Source organism: Eriocheir sinensis, unplaced genomic scaffold, assembly GCF_024679095.1.
Source record: "Eriocheir sinensis breed Jianghai 21 unplaced genomic scaffold, ASM2467909v1 Scaffold7, whole genome shotgun sequence".
NCBI classification, from domain to species: Eukaryota; Metazoa; Arthropoda; class Malacostraca; order Decapoda; family Varunidae; genus Eriocheir; species Eriocheir sinensis.
The window spans coordinates 772,338-793,062 of record NW_026112053.1 but is presented as its reverse complement, the minus strand read 5'-3'; the positions used below and the strand labels follow the sequence as shown (position 1 = coordinate 793,062).

The 20,725-nt window shown below is 40.4% G+C and overlaps 2 protein-coding genes and 1 long non-coding RNA gene across 4 annotated transcripts in view; all 3 read left to right on the top strand.

Moving 5' to 3' along the window:
* The window catches only part of LOC126993939 (angiopoietin-1 receptor-like), a 46,413-nt gene extending 43,412 nt beyond the window's left edge, over positions 1-3,001 (top strand). For both annotated transcript variants that reach the window (XM_050853169.1, XM_050853168.1), the window contains one exon: positions 2,657-3,001. In XM_050853169.1, coding sequence (XP_050709126.1) covers positions 2,657-2,783 — 127 coding nt within the window. In that variant the 3' untranslated portion in view covers positions 2,784-3,001. The remainder of the gene's footprint in view (positions 1-2,656) is intronic.
* A 10,015-nt stretch (positions 3,002-13,016) lies between these two features.
* On the top strand, positions 13,017-16,448 carry LOC126993940 (uncharacterized). Its single transcript, XR_007748588.1, has 3 exons — positions 13,017-13,127; positions 14,357-14,444; positions 16,371-16,448. It is a non-coding gene; the product is annotated as an uncharacterized LOC126993940 (long non-coding RNA).
* A 628-nt stretch (positions 16,449-17,076) lies between these two features.
* LOC126993949 (tyrosine-protein phosphatase non-receptor type 18-like) lies at positions 17,077-18,666 on the top strand. The gene is made up of 2 exons (XM_050853177.1): positions 17,077-17,209; positions 18,547-18,666. Exons 1-2 carry the CDS (start codon positions 17,081-17,083, stop codon positions 18,664-18,666), a joined length of 249 nt encoding a protein of 82 aa, XP_050709134.1. The 5' UTR covers positions 17,077-17,080.
* The last annotated feature ends 2,059 nt before the right edge of the window (positions 18,667-20,725 follow it).

Here is a 20,725-nt window from a genome sequence, read left to right as displayed (position 1 = left end):
GAGGATTGATATTTTCCATACAAATGTCTGCCATTGAAGCTTTTTTCTCTACTTTCTCTACTTGCTTTGATCATCTATCTTCTTAACCCCAGGCGATGACTATTGTTGTCGTGGCCAGAAAAGTCCCTAACCCCGGGTGATGATTATAGTCATCCACATGTAAAGAAAGCTGGGGAGAATACAGTGCTGGGAGTTAGGAGAGATTGAAGGTTAAAGTAAGGAGACCAGTTGGTAGACCTAGGAAAACGTGGAGAAGGTGTATACAGGAAGACTTGGCATTGATGGGACTGGATGAGCGATGGGCAGAAGACAGAGTAGAATGGAGGAGAGCCATAAAGCATCCAACCACGCAGGATGAGTGAAAACGGACGTTAAACGAAATTATGATGATGATGATGAAGTTGCATGACTTAACATTTTTCTTCATTGAATTGTAGCAGCCACTTTTTTATCCATTCCTTAAGATTAATCCACTTGAAGCCTCTTACCATTTTTCCGCTATGATTCTTGGGTGATCTCCTAATTTCTTCGGGGACCTCTACTTCTCTCTAACTAGCTTTTTCGGTGAAACTTTAGCTTTTCTTGAATCTTTTAGCTTGCATGCTGGGGCTAACTCTTTTCTTTCCTTCTAAGGTCCCTTCTTTCTTTTATCCTTTCTCTCCCCTCCTACGGTTCTAGTTCTTTTTGCTGACCGTTCTGTTTCTGCCTTTCTTTAACATGTTCTTTCGTGGTGGATCTGTACTGTCTTGTCCCATCTCCACTTCTTTCTGTTTTCTTAGTCTTTTCTTGTCTTTCATTGATGATCTTCCTTTTTTTGATGATCTTCTTGATCCCACTTTTGTATTCCACAACTTCCTCTAATAGATGATTCCTCTTCTTTACATAACAACCAGAACTTAAGGACTGCTCTTCAGGAGGCTAACGAACTGGAACGGCACCAAGGCTGAAGAAAGAAGAACATTCCTTCATCAATTCCATTGCAATTTCAACACCCTCCCACCTCACACGCATGTCCTTTCTCAAATCTTCCAAACCCTTTCACACACAACTACCACCTATTCTTTCTAAACACAATCTCACTAAACCTTCCTCAATCCTCCTCTCAAAAAATCCAACTCAAAAATCTCACTCAAAATCTTATCTCTTACTAAATCTGGAAACTTAAATCTCGGCGTTCTGCTGAGCGTTCGCCAGTTCTCTTCTCCGCTCCGTCTCTCTGCCAGTTCTTGTCGGCATATGTCTGCCTGTATGAGAGCCCTAGTATCATGTGGGGGTATGGCGGGGATCTCCTCACACAGCTCAGAGGGAGGCATGTGGCCTCACTCACTCAAGCTCTCTCTCTTCCTCCATCTCCTCTCTCTTCATATTCTCCGCACGCCACCCTCCTTTGCCTCTTTCTCTTCTATATCTTATATCCTTCTGCTCTTCTTCTGCTCTTGACTGCCCTCCCCCCTCCAACCTCCCCCCTCCCCTGGCTTCTCACGCTCGACCTTACTCATGCTCATCCCCTTCTGTCCAAACCCCTTATGCAAGTCTTTAGCAGCATTCACTCTTTCATCCCCACGCTGGTAAACTCTGGAACAATCTCCATCTCTCTTTCCCTCCATCTCTCTTTCCTTCTTTCAGAGGTGAGGTAAGGATCTCTCCTCCCTCGAAACCGACTTATCTTTTCGGCCACCTGGATTCTTTTTTTTTTTTTTTCTAGGAGCTTTTTTTTTTTTTTTTTTATTTTTTTTTTTTTTTGTGCCTTGAGTCTCCTCCTTAAAAAAAAAAAAAAAAAAAGCTTGGTGAGGTCTTCTTGTAGGAAATCCAAAGTCAACGGGTTAAGATGTATTATAAAAGCAGTGATTTTCGTATACATTTATAGCTGAAATATACAGAAATCCAGAAATATAAAAATTTGGAGAAAATGCCAAAATTTAGACATTCAGAAAAAAATTGATTTTATATCTATCGGTCTACTGAAGGCGCCATCAAGGAGTCAAAATTTGTTTCATTACTTTATTGTAGGGGGGAAAATTTTGAAAATGGAAAATGGGTAAAAAGTCACTCCACATTCCAAACTGGGGATATCAGCGAGTGCAAGACATGCCCAGGGTTGATGGCTCAATCAAGGGATCAGGTGACAGCAGCGTCTTCCATACATCCTCTAGTACTTAATGTTCAAAGTAACATATCATATTATGTTTCCCAGAAGATTGATTTTTACTGCTCATAATTCCAAGCTCTCTTATATACTGACATACCCACATTCCATTGTCTAATCTCTGATTGTCATCTTCATAAATCCAAAGTTTCCTTCACTATACTGATTTTCATTACTCCCAAACCTAATTTTGCAGGCTACACAGAACCAGTGGTGCAGTGCACTCCTCTTCTGACTGTTTTCTAATATTCAAACTTGGCACCTTACCTGGCCAGTGTGAGAAGTTAAATGTGATGAACAGAATAGAATATTGGATGGGACCCAGACATATTTAAAGATATGAAAAATTAATAAGCATATGTTGGACATCACTGAATAATGTTTATGGCAGTTTTGCCAACATCTGCAATGTAGAAGGGTTTCATATTGCCAAGAAAATATATTACTACAATAACCAGTATTCATGATAGCAGTAAGTGTTTACAACTAGTCTTTCCTTCCTCATTGCAGTTACTCTAGACAGCCAGCTGGCAAAGGTATTGTTACGCCACCCCCCCCCCAGGGCCGGATCAAGGGGGGGGGCCAAGGGGCCAGGGCCCCGGGCCACCCACCAAGAGGGGGCCTCCCACCAATTTAAACAATACATTTTGATTTAATAAGGTTAGTATTGTAATCATAACTAAACGAGTGTCAGTACCATGTAGTCAAGTGCCTGCACGTTTTCCTTTCTTTTGTTACCATGGTAATCCATGCAATTTGGATGGTCCATTTTCTCTTACGACAATAAGAGAGAATTGGCCCAGCTGTGTGATGTTAATGTTAATTAAACCATTAAAACCAACAAAAAATAAAATATTTCCCCGATTTTTTTTCTTTTGCTTCCCTGGACAGTCCAGGGAAGCAGGCGTAGGTTTTGTATCCCCGGGTTTATAGTGGCCCTTCTGAAAAATACAGAACACAAACTTTCTTGCCTATCATTGATCAGTTTGTATCTTCTCTCGGTCAACGTCTGGAAGCATACAAACAGATATCAAGTAAATTTAGTTTTTTTAGACATCTGCAAAGGCTTTCTTCAGATGAACTTTGCGACGCAGCAGAGCAACTCATCAGATCATATCCAGATGACTTGGATATAACATTTAAGGAGGAACTGTGCCAGTTTGTCACATTTGCTAATATATTCACAGATGAGGAGCCAACAGATGTCAGCACTGAGCTTTTCCTGCATAGACTTGTATTGGACAAGGGTGTGCAGGACACTTTCCCAAACATAGAGATAGCTCTGCGAATATACCTTGTCCTAATGGTGACAAACTGCAGTGGGGAGCGCTCTTTCTCAAAGCTAAAGTTAATTGAAAACAGGTTACGGACATCTATGACACAGAAACGTCTGGTAAATCTGACTATGATGAGCCTCGAGTCAGATATCTTGTGTGAACTGGACTCCAACGAGATCATCAGTGAATTTGCAATGAAAAAATCCAGAAAAGTGTCAAGAAAGTAATCCTGACTTAACATGTAACTACATATGAAAGAATGAGGTATTATATTATGTGATAGTTATATTATTATATTCATATGAGTAACTGGAATTGTATGTATGTAAAAAAAAAAAAAGTAAGAATAACTTGTGCTTATTTTATTTTGAATTTATGCATATTGATAATCGGAAGAATAGTCCCGTTGTATTTTATTTTGAATTTATGCATATTGATAATCGGAAGAATAGTCCCATTGTATTTTATTTTGAATTTATGGATATTGATAATCGGAAGAATAGTCCCGTTGTATTTTATTTTGAATTTATGCATATTGATAATCGGAAGAATAGTCCCGTTGTATTTTATTTTGAATTTATGGATATTGATAATCGGAAGAATAGTCCCGTTGCATTTTATTTTGAATTTATGGATATTGATAATCGGAAGAATAGTCCCGTTGCATTTTATTTTGAATTTATGGATATTGATAATCGGAAGAATAGTCCCATTGTATTTTATTTTGAATTTATGGATATTGATAATCGGAAGAATAGTCCCGTTGCATTTTATTTTGAATTTATGGATATTGATAATCGGAAGAATAGTCCCATTGTATTTTATTTTGAATTTATGGATATTGATAATCGGAAGAATAGTCCCATTGTAGTGTTTCCTAAATAAAACCGACCTAATTAGTATTGCACTATTTTGGCCATTAGATTAATTAGACTATAGTTTGTGGTGTATGCAATGGGAGTTGGAAAGGGGGCCTCCCACCAGAGTAGGCCCCAGGCCTCCCACCAGCTTAATCCGGCCCTGCCCCCCCCACACCCACCATCCACGGCAGGTGGCGTGATCCTCAGAACAACCACACGGGCACCAGTCACTCACAGCGGCCCACACCGAACACCGAGGGGAGGAGGGAACGAGGCGGGGCACAAAGGATACACGTGCAACACTAAGTTCTAGTTTAATGACAGGTTCCTCACACAGTACAGCAACTTTCAAGGGCACAGAACAGTTAGTCAGGCACAGTACAGGGGCACGGCAGACACGCACACCGGAAGCACACAGCTCAACACTCTCTCAGCCCAGACACGCGTCTTCTCAACTGCCCCTCAGCCACCCTTGCTCGCAACAGCCGACTCAGCACTTCCTGCCCGGCGGCCGGTGGCCCAGGGCTCCCCTCTGTCTCTCTTGTCCCAACAAGTAGAGTTGCACCATGCTGAGCTAACATTGCATCATGCTACAATTTTCATCACATTACACATACAATCATTCACATACAGCACATTCGTAACAGTATGTACATGGCAACAAAAACAAAATACATTATTTTATCTAAAAGTTACAGTAATTGGTCATCATATAAGTCAAGAAATATGTAATTGAAATAATAACTTTGACACTTCAGTTATGAAGCAGTGAAGCCATCAATGAGAAATATTAGGGTAGGGAACGATGAATAACAGATGTGGAAATACATAGGAAGGTTAATTAAGATACATTTGCCAAAATAAACAATGAAAATCAGGTTTCTCATGTTTCATTTAGAGGATGAACAGAAAATCACTGCCGATCACGCACTGCAAGACATGACCCCAGTCATGGGGCCTCTGGTGACCACAAACAGGGGGACCATAAAAGAAGTACGTACATGTTGGTAAAATTAATAAAGTACACGAGACTTACCTCTGGTCAGTTGAAGTGTGCTTGTAATTTTACGAGACAAATCACCTCTGCTGGAGGGGAGCTTTCACATGAGATACGCTTTGCCACGTCACGCTGTCAGACTTTGAAGTATACGATCACTCACATGAAATAAACCTAAAACTACTTTGCATTATTGTAATGTCTTAGAAATGGGAGGGCGCGGTGGGCATGTGAAAGCTCCCCTCCAGCAGAGGTGATTTGTCTCGTAAAATTACAAGCACACTTCAACTGACCAGAGGTAAGTCTCGTGTACTTTATTAATTTTACATCACCAAATCACCCTCTGCGGAGTGGAGCTTTCCCATGAGGCTTTGAAGCCATGGGGGTGTCGGACTCTGATAGTGTATAGAATTTGGAACATTAAAACACAATCAATCCCTTCATTGAACATAAGTTTAATCAACTGACATCTTAATTACATAAACATATACATGATATCCATGTAACTTGTATGAATACAAACTTAACAGTGTAGTTTACAGAACAATTTCGACCTATGTTAACATGAAAAATGAAATGTAAGCATGTTATGCATTCCATAAGTTCCAGCTTATCCTAGTACCGCATCCTGAAATAGATCTGAATTTGTTGCAATGTGCTTATCATAATATTTTGCGAATGTGGTCTCCCTTGACCAACCAGCCTTTTGCATGATACATGTCACTGGCACCGCCAAAGCCTTGGCCTTCGATGCCGCAGCCGGCCTTACACTGCCTGCCTTGAATTTAGTTGTGTCTACACCAGACATACAAAGCATTGATTTTATCCAACGCGCAATAGTGTCTTTGGAAACCGCGTTGTGCGGTTTGCTAAAGCTAATAAACAATTTTGCATCCTTGTGTTTGTCACCTTGCCTTAGATCTTGGGTCCTTACCATGTATTCTAACAAAGTTTTACATACACATAAGCTGTCATCCTTAGAATAAGCCTGAAATTTCACCCTTTTAATATTAAAATTAGGTCTACATTGCTTGATATTACCACCCAACTGAATGGAAATATAGTCATTGCCTATGTTCATGCCATGAAGCACTAATAAATGTGAAGTTTGTACTCTGGCTGCTAGAGTGAGTGACATCAACATGACGAGTTTTAGAGTTAGGTCCTTTAATGGCAAGTCCTGTAACGGATACATTTATCTTAGTTTCTGTAAAACTGGTTGAACATCCCATGTTTCAGTATACCTGGGTGTGGGTGTTCTTAGGTTGAAGACCCCTTTCATAAATCTGTTAACTAGCGGGTGGTTCCCCGCTCTGCATCCATCAATTACAATGCCCAGTGATGAAAGGGCACCCCTTGCTGTGTTAATGCTGTCATATCCCACATTCCTATTAAATGTTTCGGTCAGAAAGTTAATGATGTTGGATGCATTGGGATTAAGGAAATTGGTGTCCCATCTAGCGCAAAACTGCTTCCACCTTTTGACATGTGGTTGGTACTGTTTTGCACTGCTTGGTTTCCAGGAGGCAAGTATGATGTCCGCGCCTGCTGCAGAAACACCCTGTTCTCGTAAGGTCTCCCTGACAGTAAGCATGCCATGAGTCTTGTGTGTTTCATGACAGGGTGCGAACCTGGTAGAGATGGGTGCGTCAGCACATTCTTCCTGCTCGTGATTAGCCTGGGGTAATCGACTAGCATCCCGAGCAGCATTCCCATCCAGGGTTGAGACGTCCAGAATAGCACAACCATCCACCCCCTTGCCTGTTCTGCACGTATCTTTTGAAGACACCTAGCAATTAGAGAGAATGGGGGGAAAATGTAAAAAAGTTCAAACTGTACCCAATTTAAAGAGAAAGCATCAAAACAGTGTGCTTCTGGGTCTGGTTTCCATGAACAAAATAACGAAACTTGCTTATTAAGTCTGGATGCAAACAAGTCAATGGAAGGGGTACCAAAAATGTCACAAAGATCTCGGAAAATGTGCTCGTTGAGTTTCCATTCGTGCCTATCATTAATTTTGCGAGAGGCACTGTCTGCCAAAACGTTGTCTCTGCCCGGAATGTGCGAACACGTGACCCATGCATTATTCTCTATACACCAGTCCCAAATCAAAGTGGATATATTGTTACAAATTAGTGATTTCGTACCACCCATTTCATTAACGTAGGTCATGGCGGCAGTATTGTCACAAAATACCTTAACATGTTTCCCACTGAGTTCATGACTGAATGCTTGAAGGGCAAACAAGATAGCTTTAAGCTCTAGAGAATTGATGTGTAGTAATTTCTCACCTAATGACCAACTTCCACTCGTAGTCTGATGGTTCAGGTGGCCTCCCCAACCTATGTTGGAAGCGTCAGTGTACAAGTTAATTTCAGTACCTGCCCTGAATATCTTTCTATATTGTGCTGATACATTGTTTAACCACCAGCTTAGGTCCAATTTCATGTCATCAGTGATGGTCATAAATTGGTCAAAATCCCCATTCACTTTATGCAACGCTGCAATTTTAGCTGCCTCCAACTTCCTGTAGTGAAGTTTTCTCAACTCAACTGCTGGGACAGCAGCCACCAGAAGGCCATTGACCCTGGCCACTTCTCGAATTTTTTCCTTACTCTTACACATGAGTTCCTTGCAACTTTTTACTATTTTATCCACCCTGCGTGCTGGTAATGAAATGTTCATAGTTTCCGTGTCAATAATGTTACCCAAATATTCAATATGCTTTGTGGGGACCAAAACAGACTTGTCTTCGTTAATACAGAAACCTAATTGTCTAAGGGTGTCAATAGTGTCCCTAATGACTGTGCGACATCCTGGCAGGGAACTGTTACAAATAAGGGAATCGTCAATGAAACTAGTAATAGTAAATCCCTTCTCCCTCAAAGCTGCAAAAACAGGCTTCATCAACTTGGTGAAAATCCTAGGCCCTTCAGAGATACCATTAGGTAGGCATGTAAACTGATAAATATTTCCTTGCCATGTAAAACATAAAAAACGTTGTTGCTCTTCCGCAATCTTAACTGAATAGTAGGCATAGATTTACATAGAAAATCAGACCACACAGACCCCATGGTCCAAACTAGGTGGTCTGTCCTTAAACCTAAGTGATTTTACATTAATCAGAAGACTCCAAAACGTTGCATTTCTACTCTAGTTGATATTGGGGATATTGGTTTGGGGAGGCGGTGGCTGAGTCGTCAAAGTAACGGCCTCGTGTTCAGGAGGACGCGAGTTCAATCCCCGCCCGGTACCACCAAGCTGGGATTTTTCAGCCGCCGCCGAGTGGCTTAAAACTACCCACATGCTGTCCAGAAGACCACTTATCAACCCGGACTCTAGATTCTAGGATCAAAGATGAGCTCTGGGAGGGCAGCATGAGCCAATGCAAGATGGCGCCACTATAAACACTCGCCTGCGCCAGAACGGGCTGGGCCGACCATCAGGACCTACCGGAAAGAAGCCTTGGACCGACCATCAGGATCCACCGGGAAGAAGCCTACCGGCGCAATAGGCTGCAATGTAAAAAAAAAAAAAAAAAAATTAAGTTGAAGGAAGTGACGGTCGAGCTTATTTTTGAAGGAGTCAATCGTGTTACACTGGACCACTGATGGTGGAAGCTTATTCCATTCTCGCACTACAACGTTGGTGAAGAAAAATTTAGTGCAGTCTGAATTTACTTGTCTACATCTGAGTTTTACGCCATTGTTCCTCGTGCGCAAAGTGTCATCGATCATAAACAATGTTGATCTGTCTACATTCGTGAAACCATTAACCACCAGCCTCAGATCTACTGAAGCTAAAAAATCACCTTCATTAATCAGCCTGATGACCTGTTCAAAATTTTCCATTTTAAAATGTTTGTAGGGTATATGTTTATTTAATTTTTCCAAATTGAGCACCATTCTGTATTCACCATTCTTCTTTTTCCTCAAGAAAATGGGAGAAACAATTTGGTCCCTCTTTCTTTGTGTAACTTTAATGACCTTAAGCTCTAAAAGTTTGTTAATCTCCTCAGAAATTATACCTTTCTCTTTCTCATTGAAAACATACTCTAACTCTCCTGAAAACAAATGGCAAATGTCATCCACCTTAATGTCCAGGTGACAACCTTCAACAATATCCAAAATGACTGGGTCCCTGGTAAATTTACGCCATTCATCTATAAAATAGTGAAGTCTGCCAGCCTCAAAAACCTTACTTGCCTCTACTGTTGCTGGGGCCTGTGTTGGCCCCGGCTCTTGGCGTTTTTTGAAACAGTGTCATGGCGAGTGGTGGATTGCCGTTGAGCACCCCGATACCCGAGCCTCTGCTGTCCATAAGGCTGGAACCTGGAGAAGCCACTGTGTGAAGTCGAACCCCAGTAACCTCTTGTTCTTCCTCCGGTGAATCTCCATGTAGAGGGGGGTTTCTTTGTTGTGATCTTGTTTTTCAATTTTTCGGATTCTTCAATTTGTCTTGCAGAATGTGAAACATCATCTCCAAACAGGAAACGAGTAACTGGCACCTTGTCTGAGCAAAGATGTGCATATTTTTGGTTGATCTCCCGCTTCATGGCAGATCGCCTTGCCAAGTTGTTCTTGTAATTAGCATTGCCTAACAAGGCCAATGCTCCGTTAATCATGCCCACTTCATGGGCTACCACTGGATGACCCTCATCTTGAACAACTTTATCTAGCGCTAAAAGAGACTTCGTGATGATAGTTGCTGCCCTCAAAACGTCCTTGTTGACTTCCTTCAAACGGAAGTCAGTCTTCTTGGCATCACTTCTAAGTGCCTCTAACACCTCCGGATTACATTCCACTGGAGCGAGGGCATGGCAATTCCTTGGTCTCTCGATCACATCATCTTCGCAAATGAGTTTGTGGTCCTCCCCACGCATGCCGTTGGAAAACAAAGTTCACCATCTCGGCCACCTGTTGATCAATGTCCTCAGAGGCAGTGTCCGGAGGACCAAAAACCTTAGCATTATGCATTAACACGCTGTCACCAGGGGCCTGCTCCGTGAAAGCACCTTCCTCACAGCCAGAGACGGGGAACCCCGAAAAAACACTGGTAGGTGAATCAGTGAGATGCGTACCTTGAGAAGTACTCGCTCCATCATTCACTCGACTCGGCTTATGTGCAGAAGGCAGTCTGTCCGCTTTCAACTGTTTTACTTCACCTCTTAACTCCGCCAGAGCCTTGAAAACCATGTCCCAGGGGGCGGCATCCTGTGAGGTGGGTATGTGTGGCGAGGCGGCGACCGTGTTTGCACCTGTAGCCCCTGGCGTCACACGGCCAGGTGAGCGGAGTGCCTCTCTCAAACTTCCATGACGGGAGAAAATACTACTAGTACCACCTCCCTCAACGTGACCGGAGGTTTTCCTGCTGTTCCTGTAGTCTGTGGGAGAGCCCAAGGACGGGCTGGTCGACTCCTCTCCAGAGGTAGACATGGCCGCCACCCTGCGAAACAGATACCGAGCCTTAAGCTCAAAACACTTGCCACACTTTGAAATATAGCCACTCGAACGGCTCTACCCGCTCCAAGGACTGGATAACGGGTAGTAGGCACTGTCCCTGCGTAACAGGAGACGTGGCCTTACCTGAAAAGGGAAAAAGCCAAATCCAAGAACCCGCACAGCGAATGTCTGCCCAGCGCGGCGGCGTGCAAGCTACTGACGGCGTGACGTGGCAAAGCGTATCTCATGGGAAAGCTCCACTCCGCAGAGGGTGATTTGGTGATGTAAAATTATTGTTATGCTTAGTATCCTGACATTAGTAAGCTCCATAATAGCTACATTTCTACATAATTCTTTATTTTTTCCCTATCATGGACATTCATAAATAAGGAGTTAATAAAATCACTATTTATACCTACCCAGATTAACTTTGTCTCCAAGCCAAGAAACCAAAGATTAACAGCTCATTATTAGGAAGTTAGGATAGATATTGGTTACTTCAGTGTCTCCTGCTAAATATTTTGTGTATTGTGATGAGAATGGAGTAGTTGAGGCAGTTTGAGCATGTGGAGAAGATGAATGAGGATTGAGGGGTGAGGAGGGTAAGAGTACTGTAATAGTAGTTTGGGTAAGAATTGGAAGAATTAGAGTGAAGAAGACATAATGAGGTAGTGCAGAATTGCCAACAGTTCCTGAGCTTGAACTGGCTCCCAAAATTCAAGGAAAGTGGAGAGCCCTCATTAGAATAAGATTGACACATGTAAGTCTGTTTGGAGCCATTCATTTCAAAATGAAGGAGAGAGAGAGAGAGAGAGAGAGAGAGAGAGAGAGAGAGAGAGAGAGAGAGAGAGAGAGAGAGAGAGAGAGAGAGAGAGAGACTGACTGACTTATCTGTCAATAAGTATTAGCTCCATAGTGATCATTCTTACAATAAGGTCATAAATATCAATTTTCATAGTTCATAAAAATGGATGCCTACTGCCTTATATAAGGGTACAAAGATTAACCCAGATACTTTTCAATGCCGTTTATGATGAAACCTTAGAGTTTTCAAATGCATTTTATGGGAATAAATAAAAGAAAACCACACAGGTTCACATGAGTCTATGTTTTGAGATAACTTCACATTTCGAAGGGCAGGTTGAACAGTGGCGTCCCTCAGGGCTCGGTTCTTGGTCCAGTGCTCTTCAACGATGTGGATGTTGGACGCAATAATCGCATTAGTAAATTTGCAGACGACACAAAGATTGGTAACTCGGTTCTCACTGACGAAGACAAGCAAAGCCTCCAAGAGGATTTGTACAAAATTTCAGCTTGGTCGGATAGATGGGAGATGCCCTTTAACGTAGACAAGTGCCAGGTCCTTCAAGTTGGAACAAGAAATAAAAAGTTTGATTACGAAATGCGCGGCGTTAAACTCACAAGCGTTCAATGCGTTAAGGACCTGGGGGTCAAAATCGCGTCAAATCTCAAATTCTCACATCAATGCATCGATGCAGCAAATAAAGCGAACAGAATGTTGGGCTTCATTAAAAGAATTTTTTTATTCAAGAATAAAGATGTAATACTTCCGCTCTACAATAGTTTAGTCAGACCCCACTTGGAATATGCGGTACAGTTTTGGTCTTCCCACCATGCAAAGGGCATTGCTAAATTAGAAGGTGTTCAGCGTCGGGCAACAAAAATGATCCCTTCCTTGCGCAACAAATCCTACGAAGAAAGGCTTTCCACCCTTAACATGTTCTCTCTTGAGAAACGTCGCCTCCGAGGAAAACTGATCGAATGTTTTAAAATACTTAATGGTTTCACGAATGTAGACAGAACAAAATTGTTTATGATTGATGACACTTTGCGAACAAGGAACAATGGCATAAAACTCAAATGTAGACAAGTAAATTCAGACTGCACAAAATTTTTCTTCACCAACATTGTAGTGCAAGAATGGAATAAGCTCCCACCTTCAGTGGTCCAGTGTAACACGATTGACTCCTTTAAAAACAAGCTCGACCGTCACTTCCTTGAACTTAATATTAACTAGAGTAGAAATACAACGTTTTGGAGCCATCTGATTATTGTAGAATCACTTAGGTTTAAGGACAGGCTACCTAGTCTGGACCATGGGGTCTGTGTGGTCTGATTTTCTATGTAAATCTATGTAACATAAATATGAATCACTTGGCTTACTGATTCAGTTAATTACATGATCAGGAAAGAATGATTTCTGATAACTTTGCTTAACAATCAAAGCAAGTTACCTTCTTCCAGGACAAAATAGAGGATGAACCCATTTATGAGAACCTGAATCCACAACCATCTCCAGCCACTACAAGTCAAGTGCCATATGAAGAAGTGAAAGCCTATCTCAACAAGATGATTGGTTCAAAGGAGATTGGAGATGATTTTAGGGTAAGGGGTGCTGCCTTTTATGAAATTCACAAATCTTAAGTGTAAGAATGCATAAATGTAAATTTGTATATTAAAGCATCTTACAAAGTACCTTGAAGTGCACACTGAAGTTATTTAGCCTTAATGGAGTGGAAATATTTAGATTTCTGTTTAAGTCAGGTGAGATATGAGTGCTTCTTGCTGTCTGTCGGGACCAAACAAAGGAATGATCTTAGGGGTTCCATACATATATTTGTGCTTTAGCTATATTAAAGGTCACTAAGGCTGCTATAAAGTGTTAATTTGCACAAGTTATCCTGTATATGAAATAAACCACTCTCTAGATCTTAGTTTCATATTGCATGACTGGAAAAAAAATATAGTTTCTTGCTTGGCTCTCCTTTATCAGATGTGAAAACAATAGTTATGGCACCCAACTAGTTTTTATTGTCAAAATTAAATAACCTTGTATTGAAATTTCTTATGATGGATTTTATATAAGAAGATAGTGTCACATTAGCCATTACCTGTGAAAGTTGCAGCTCCTAAAATTTTGCTGTTACTTATAGTATGTAACAGCCAGAAATTGTAGTGATAGGAGTAGCCTGTAAGACACTTTTTGTCTAAAATCTCATACAAATGTCGTATGATGAAGCTCTCCCTTAGAAAATTAATGTGACCCCAGGGTGTGTATTATCCTTCATAGTTCACCAAAGAAATTTACATTATCAGTCAAGGGATATAGTTAATTTTGTTTTGGATATTTTTTATATTTTGGTTGTGCTTTAATTTAACAGTTTGAGTAGTTCAGTGTTCAATTGGTGTCCAAGAGTTGGTCACTGCTTGGCACAGATAAGGAAACTTTTGAATTAGTAATGCCCTCTTCACCTCAACCAGTTACATGGTGTTAATACCCTAGCATAGGATTTTTTTTTCAGTTGGTGCTGAGTGAGTTGCACAACATAGAGCTTGACATGGTACCACTGCATTCACTAACACTTATTTTTATATGAAATTTGACAATATTTTACTGCTAATTACTTAAGTTCAGGGAAAATGTGGAGTTTTCTATTTTTTCTAAATATACCTTGCCACATTAGAGGTGCCCTCTTATACTCTGGTGCGTCTTATATGGCGGGAAATATGGTACATAGAGTGCATGTCTGAAAAAAAACAGGTGAATGGTGAGTAATTACTACTTATAAAATGTATTCCTGACTTGATTATAAGACATTTATTGCCTTTGGTAGACTGTGCCAGGAACCTTAAACAAGAGCATGGTGGTAGCCCTGTTTCCGGAACACAGAGGCAAGAACCGCTACAAAAACAACCCCACATGTGAGTTGCACCTTCACTGTTTTCACTCACACACGATGGTGAGACGGTCTGTGTATTACTAATGTTTCAGTAAGTGTTTGTGGAAAGGGAAGAAGAAATGCTATGTGACGTTAGTATAATCAATGGCAGCCATTAAAAGAGATATATAAGCTTCAAAAAGCTATATATCTTCCTGCATGTACTAAAGAAGATAGATATATAATTTCTGAACAACTGCTCAGTAGTTTTGGGAAATTTTGACATTGGAATAGTAGTGGCAACTTGGAAACAGACTAATATTGTGCCAATATTTAAGAAGGGGGATAAATCAGTGCAGGTACCTCCCACTTTTAAATTGGGTTACAGTCTTGGAAAAACAGTTGTACAGCAAAACGATCGTACAACGAACTTAGTGTTCATATGGATGTGTTCTTTGGCTCATATATCAAGTGACCTAAAACCCCTTATATGAAATATTAACAGTGTTTTGCGGACTTTACTGTATCTAATTTGTTACCAAAGCTAAGATGAACACATTACCTGTATGTTTACATAAATAAATACATGAAATAGGTTCAATAAAGACTAATATACACATGCACGGTAGTCTGCCACTGTTTGGACAATATGTACAAGCAAGCAGTGTCAGGAAACAATGGGTATTTTGCCACCTCTTCATGCAGGAATGTTTATTATAGTATAAGGGTACTTGGGCTGCTAGATAAATGGTTCTGTCTCCAGGGAAAGGGAGAGTGAATTATGAAACTGTTGAACAGTGAATATCAAAACTTAAACAATGGCCAAATCTTCAACAATGCTGAGTTCATTATTGTCTCCAAGAAACCTCAGGTTCTGGGGTACCTTAATAAGATTAATGAGAGCAGGAAGAAGGAAATTGAGAAATTAAAGACAGAAGATGAAGAATCAAGGAGAAATTAGAATGGAGCTATGAAGTTAAAAATATGAGAGGAATAAGAGAAACATAAGATGCCTTTTCAACAGATATTGATGTAGCAACAGGTGGAGCAGAGGGAGAACACAGATAAGGAGGTGATTAAAGTAATTCAACCTAAGGATTCAATAGTCAGGAATGCCACAGAAAAGAAAAAAAGACAATTATACATGGAGTAAAAGATGATACCACCGAAAATACAGTAAGATAAAAAGACACATAGGTCAAAGAATTACTTCACAAGTTAAATAATAATGAAGAACCAAAGTTTGAAGAAGTAGAATTAAGTGGCAAGATCGGGGAAATACAGCAATACCCCTAGTAACTGGCAACCGCTGGTATTCACATGTTTACACAGGCACTATACGCTCAGAAGTGCATCTCCTGACTACAAGTACACCTGTCCCCCCTCATTTGCACCGTGTCCTATTCTTAACTTATTTTAGCATGCAACAAGTTCCATTTGCATTAACACAACTTACTGTAGTTATTCTTATGGTCACTCTTTCTCATGGCCATGTATTACCTACAAATAATAAAAATACATCCCAGGATTAATAATAGGATGAAAGAGAAGGTACTTGCTTTAGGCCATTGTTTACAATATGACAACGTATTCACTACACACTATGACGAAGTCAGGGCTAAAAGATATCAAGAAATTATACATTTGATTTGTTAATGAAGGACATTCTGTAGACTGTAGCCTAGTACTTTGTAGTAGTAAGAGAAGTAGGGAATAAAAAACACCCTTCACAGGCCTTCCAAATATCAATCGTGCCACTTCAATCGGAATACTACCAGCTGCGTGGGTATGTGAGGAGCACGCTAATGTACATTCCATCTGTTTTGCTCGTCTATTATGTGGTTCATTTGGCCGTTGCTTAGTCACTCGATCATAGCTTCAAGTGAGCTGAAGCATACGGGTTAAATCATATGTTGGCGTTTGCTTGAAAAAGGTGTTTCCTTAGGCTAACAGCAATTCCCTGATGCAGTTGATGACACCCGGGTGGTTCTCTCCAGGCTTGATGGCGACCCGTCCTCAGACTACATCAATGCCAACCATGTGCCGGTGAGTCTGTGTAGCCCCAGTCCTGCTTCCTTGCCAGGAGTGTCACAGTCTTATGATATATATATATATATATATATATATATATATATATATATATATATATATATATATATATATATATATATATATATATATATATATATATATATATATATATATATATATATATATCTATATATATATTTTTTTTTTATTTATTTATTTTTTTATGTTACTGCCTATTGCGCCAGTAGGCATCTTCCCGGTGGGGCCTGATGGTAGGCCCAAGGCTTCTTCCAGGTGGGGTCTGATGGTTGGCCCAGCCTGTTCTGGCGCAGGCGAGTGTTTATAGTGGCGCCATATATATATATATATATATATATATATATATATATATATATATATATATATATATATATATATATATATATATATATATATATATATATATAAACATCTGCAACGATAAATTGCCACCAGACATTTTATTTGCAGGTAGACTAGCTGTATAGAAAAAATAAAATCTGGTGAATGTGCCTGAGCCGGAGTCATATTCATGGGTTCATGTTGTTAGAATACATTTGCAGGATAAATTTTGGTTCACAGGTTTTACAAATAATCAAATCTTAATTTTACTGGCAGGGCTATGGCAACATGCGCTACATCGCAACACAGGGGCCCAAGAATGCTAAAGTGTGCACCATTGCAGACTTCTGGAGGATGGTGATGGAGCAGCAAATTAATGTCATCATTATGGTGGCCAATTTTGTTGAGAATGGCAAGGTAGGTAATCAGAAGGTTTCCCGAGGTCTGTGCCATGTGCTGGCATGGCCGACAGCAAAATGAGACAACAATGTGTTGGATGAATTTATTCAGCACAAATTATTCATCTGGCTGAAAACTCCCTAGTATCTATGGTTTATCTTAGAGGCAGATGAGATTGGCTAAAAATACCCTTTGTCCTTGTTCTATTGTTTTCCTGAAATTAGTATAAAGTTGTTGTTAAATTTTGTACATAAATCACAGTTGACATAGACAATTTACATGAATTGGAGATGAAAAGACAATTTCAGTAGGTAACTATTGTCTTTGAAGGATCTTATCGTTCTTTAGTAAAGAAGTATATAAAAGTAGTAGTAGTAGTACAATAAGCCCTCCATAAATTGGACTAATTGGGGAGAGACCTTATCCAAAACAGCTGACAACTCAAATTATTATTTTTTTTTATAAATCCATGCGTACCCAAGAGAGGCTGTTCCAGAGTTGACCAGCGATTCTGATTGATTCTTGCATAGAGGATGAAGACACCACAGGGGAGCTCAAGTAGAGCAGGGCTGTATGAACATAAATTTATATGTCTCTGGAGTACTGACTGGTGCAATGGGGTCACGAGGGCAGGATGAAAGCGGTAAGGGCGGCAGCTGCAAACAAAGCATGGAACAGAAAAGTCTGAGAAGCACCACACCTGTCAGGGAAGCTAGTTTCAGATGAATAAGTTATGAGTTACATCTGTGCACATAAATCTAAATTGTTGTTGCATTTGAAAACTAATTTAATTATTCCAGTGTGTGTCTATATGCTTGAAAAATAAAAGAAACCCATGACCGGCTGCATTCCTCTTGCCCTACACCAGTGAGGGTTCAGAAGGGATGCGAGAGACAGGCAGCCTTTGTTTTGAAATGACACAGTCCAGATTCACGCCAAGTTCCTCGCTATAAACATCATCTTCGACTGATTTACAACATTCGTCCTGATGCGCCATATATTCCAGATTTTGGTAAAATTTGCAGATGCTGTGTCCGAAGCCCTGGAAGAGTCTGATTTATCTGATATCCAAAATATAGATTTGATTAATAGAATGTTTACTCTAAATCACTGAATTAGTCTAGCTTATTGGGACTTCAGAGTTAAAGGGATGCATTCTACTTTCATGCATTCACTTTCAAGAAGCAGAAGGAAAGGCAAGAGAAAAGAATATAATAATCATAACAGTAAAAGCAAAATTCAGTTCTGTAGTTTGAAAGACCCAATGTCAACAAATGTTAGATTATTCACTTAATAAGTTCAGAGACAAGAGCAGTCTTCTCTTATGTATGTCTCATTGAAATTTGTTATTACAGAGGAAGGTTGGGGAATACTATACTCCTGGACAGACATTGAACTTCAGTGGCCTTGAGGTGGTGGTGGACAACCAGGAGCACCTGCCTCATTTCACTGTGTCATCCATCTCAGTGAGTTAGTCATCTGTTGTATTTCTTGATACCAAAATTGCCTTCAGGCTCATGTACGAAAAATATTTAACTTCACAGATAAAAATTAGGTGGATATCCTAGGTGTTGACACTCTTCAAATCAAGAAAGCACTCCCTAGCCTGAACTACTACTCATGTGGTTCCAAGTGTTGGAGAACCAGCTTGGAGAGTGATACAAGGAATATTTTCCTAATACTACAGATCCGTAATAACATTAGGGGATTCGGCGATATATTAATCTCCCGAAAACCCCATGGGAAAATAATTCATGTACGTAGGGGAAGGTGGGGTAAGACGGACCCCTTAAGAAAGAAATGGGTCTATAAGCCACATTTTGATATTTTTTTAATGTTTTAGGGGTTGTGGTGGTACTTTAGGGTCTTATGATTCCAATACGCAACCTAGGCACGGTTATTTGATGGAAAAATTTAAACTATGATTAAAATAAAAAAGTAACTTTTATTGTTTCCGAAAAAAAATGACGGGGTAAGAGACGGACCCCAGGGGTCCGTCTTACCCCGTCACAAGATAATTAAGTTTTGAAGATGCTAAACAGTTTCTTACCTTTGTTGAGCCTGTTGCTATCTTATTTTTCTCTTTAACACGGCGACGCAGAGTAGTCTTGGGAACATTAAATTCCTTGGAGGCTACTTTCACACCCATCTTTTTTTCTTTTACTGCAGATATTGCATTCTGCATTGCTTCTGTATTCCATCCCCCCCTAATACTTATCCTCACGTATTTCCGGGGCATCTACAAGGAAAAAAAAGAAAATGCTAAGTGTTTGTAAAATATTTAGAGTATGGGGTGAGATGGACCCCTCGGGGTCCATCTCACCCCATACGTAAATATTCGCATTATGCATTTTTTAATAAAACATCTATGTTTGATATATCATTTTATGGCACATACCTATAATGCACAAACGATTGGCTATATGCAGCATGATTACTAAATCATTACAACCAGTATATCAATGCAAAAAAATAATTATCTTACCTTCTCCAAATAACATCAGCACTGTCCAAAAACACAAACCTCCACATCGAGCGCAAATGCGGTACTGAACCTGGCTTCCGGTTGCACCCGCGTGAGTTACAGTTGATGTTGAGGACATCTAGCGGCATCAATTTTAATCATGCCCTTTTTAATTCATATTTGAGGTGGGGGTCCATCTCACCCCAGGGGTCCGTCTTACCCCACCTTCCTACTTAACTCTGCTTATTCGTGAGTTGATGAAGCGGCGGGGGAGATGGATGAGCCAGCTGGATGAGTCCCCTGCAGGTCCTTCAAGATCATGGACTGTGTATAACTTACTGTATGCTACACTGAGCATTTCAACTGGAACTTATGTACTGTCGAGTCCAATGGCCTCGAGAACACCAAACGAGCTGTCATTCACGGAGACAAAATATGGCAGCGTCGCTCTTCTCCCTCAGGTCCCCTTGAGGCGCTGACTGTCAAGCGTCTCTAAATAGTTTCCAGATGGGAGAAAGAGAGAGGGAGTGTGTGTGTGTGTGTGTGTGTGTGTGTGTGTGTGTGTGTGTGTGTGTTGAGAAATCTCTCTCTCTCTCTCTCTCTCTCTCTCTCTCTCTCTCTCTCTCTCACACACACACACACACACACACACACACACATCTATTTCTCTAGCTCATTTTACTTCCTATCCTTCCTTGCCGATTCCCTCCCTCTTTCCGGCACATGCTCACCCCACTAAAACAAAACAATTTCTATGTACATGTAGCATTTTCCTGACACAAATGTTCAGGTGTCATGTGTATCAGCTGGCAAAGAGCACCTGCTTAAACATTAACATTAATTTGTAATGAAAGTAGTTAAAAGAAGGACATAATGTAAAGAAACTTAAAAAAAGCTTTTATCCAGCTACAGGTTTTGGAATGGTGGAACTCAAGGATCAGTGTGTTTGGCATCAGCAATTGGCAGTATGTTTATGTGAATAGCTGTATAGGGAAGGGATAGTCAAGTAGTCAACATAAAGGGGGTCAACATAGGAGGTTTTTTTTTTTTTTTTTTTACGTCGCGGCCTA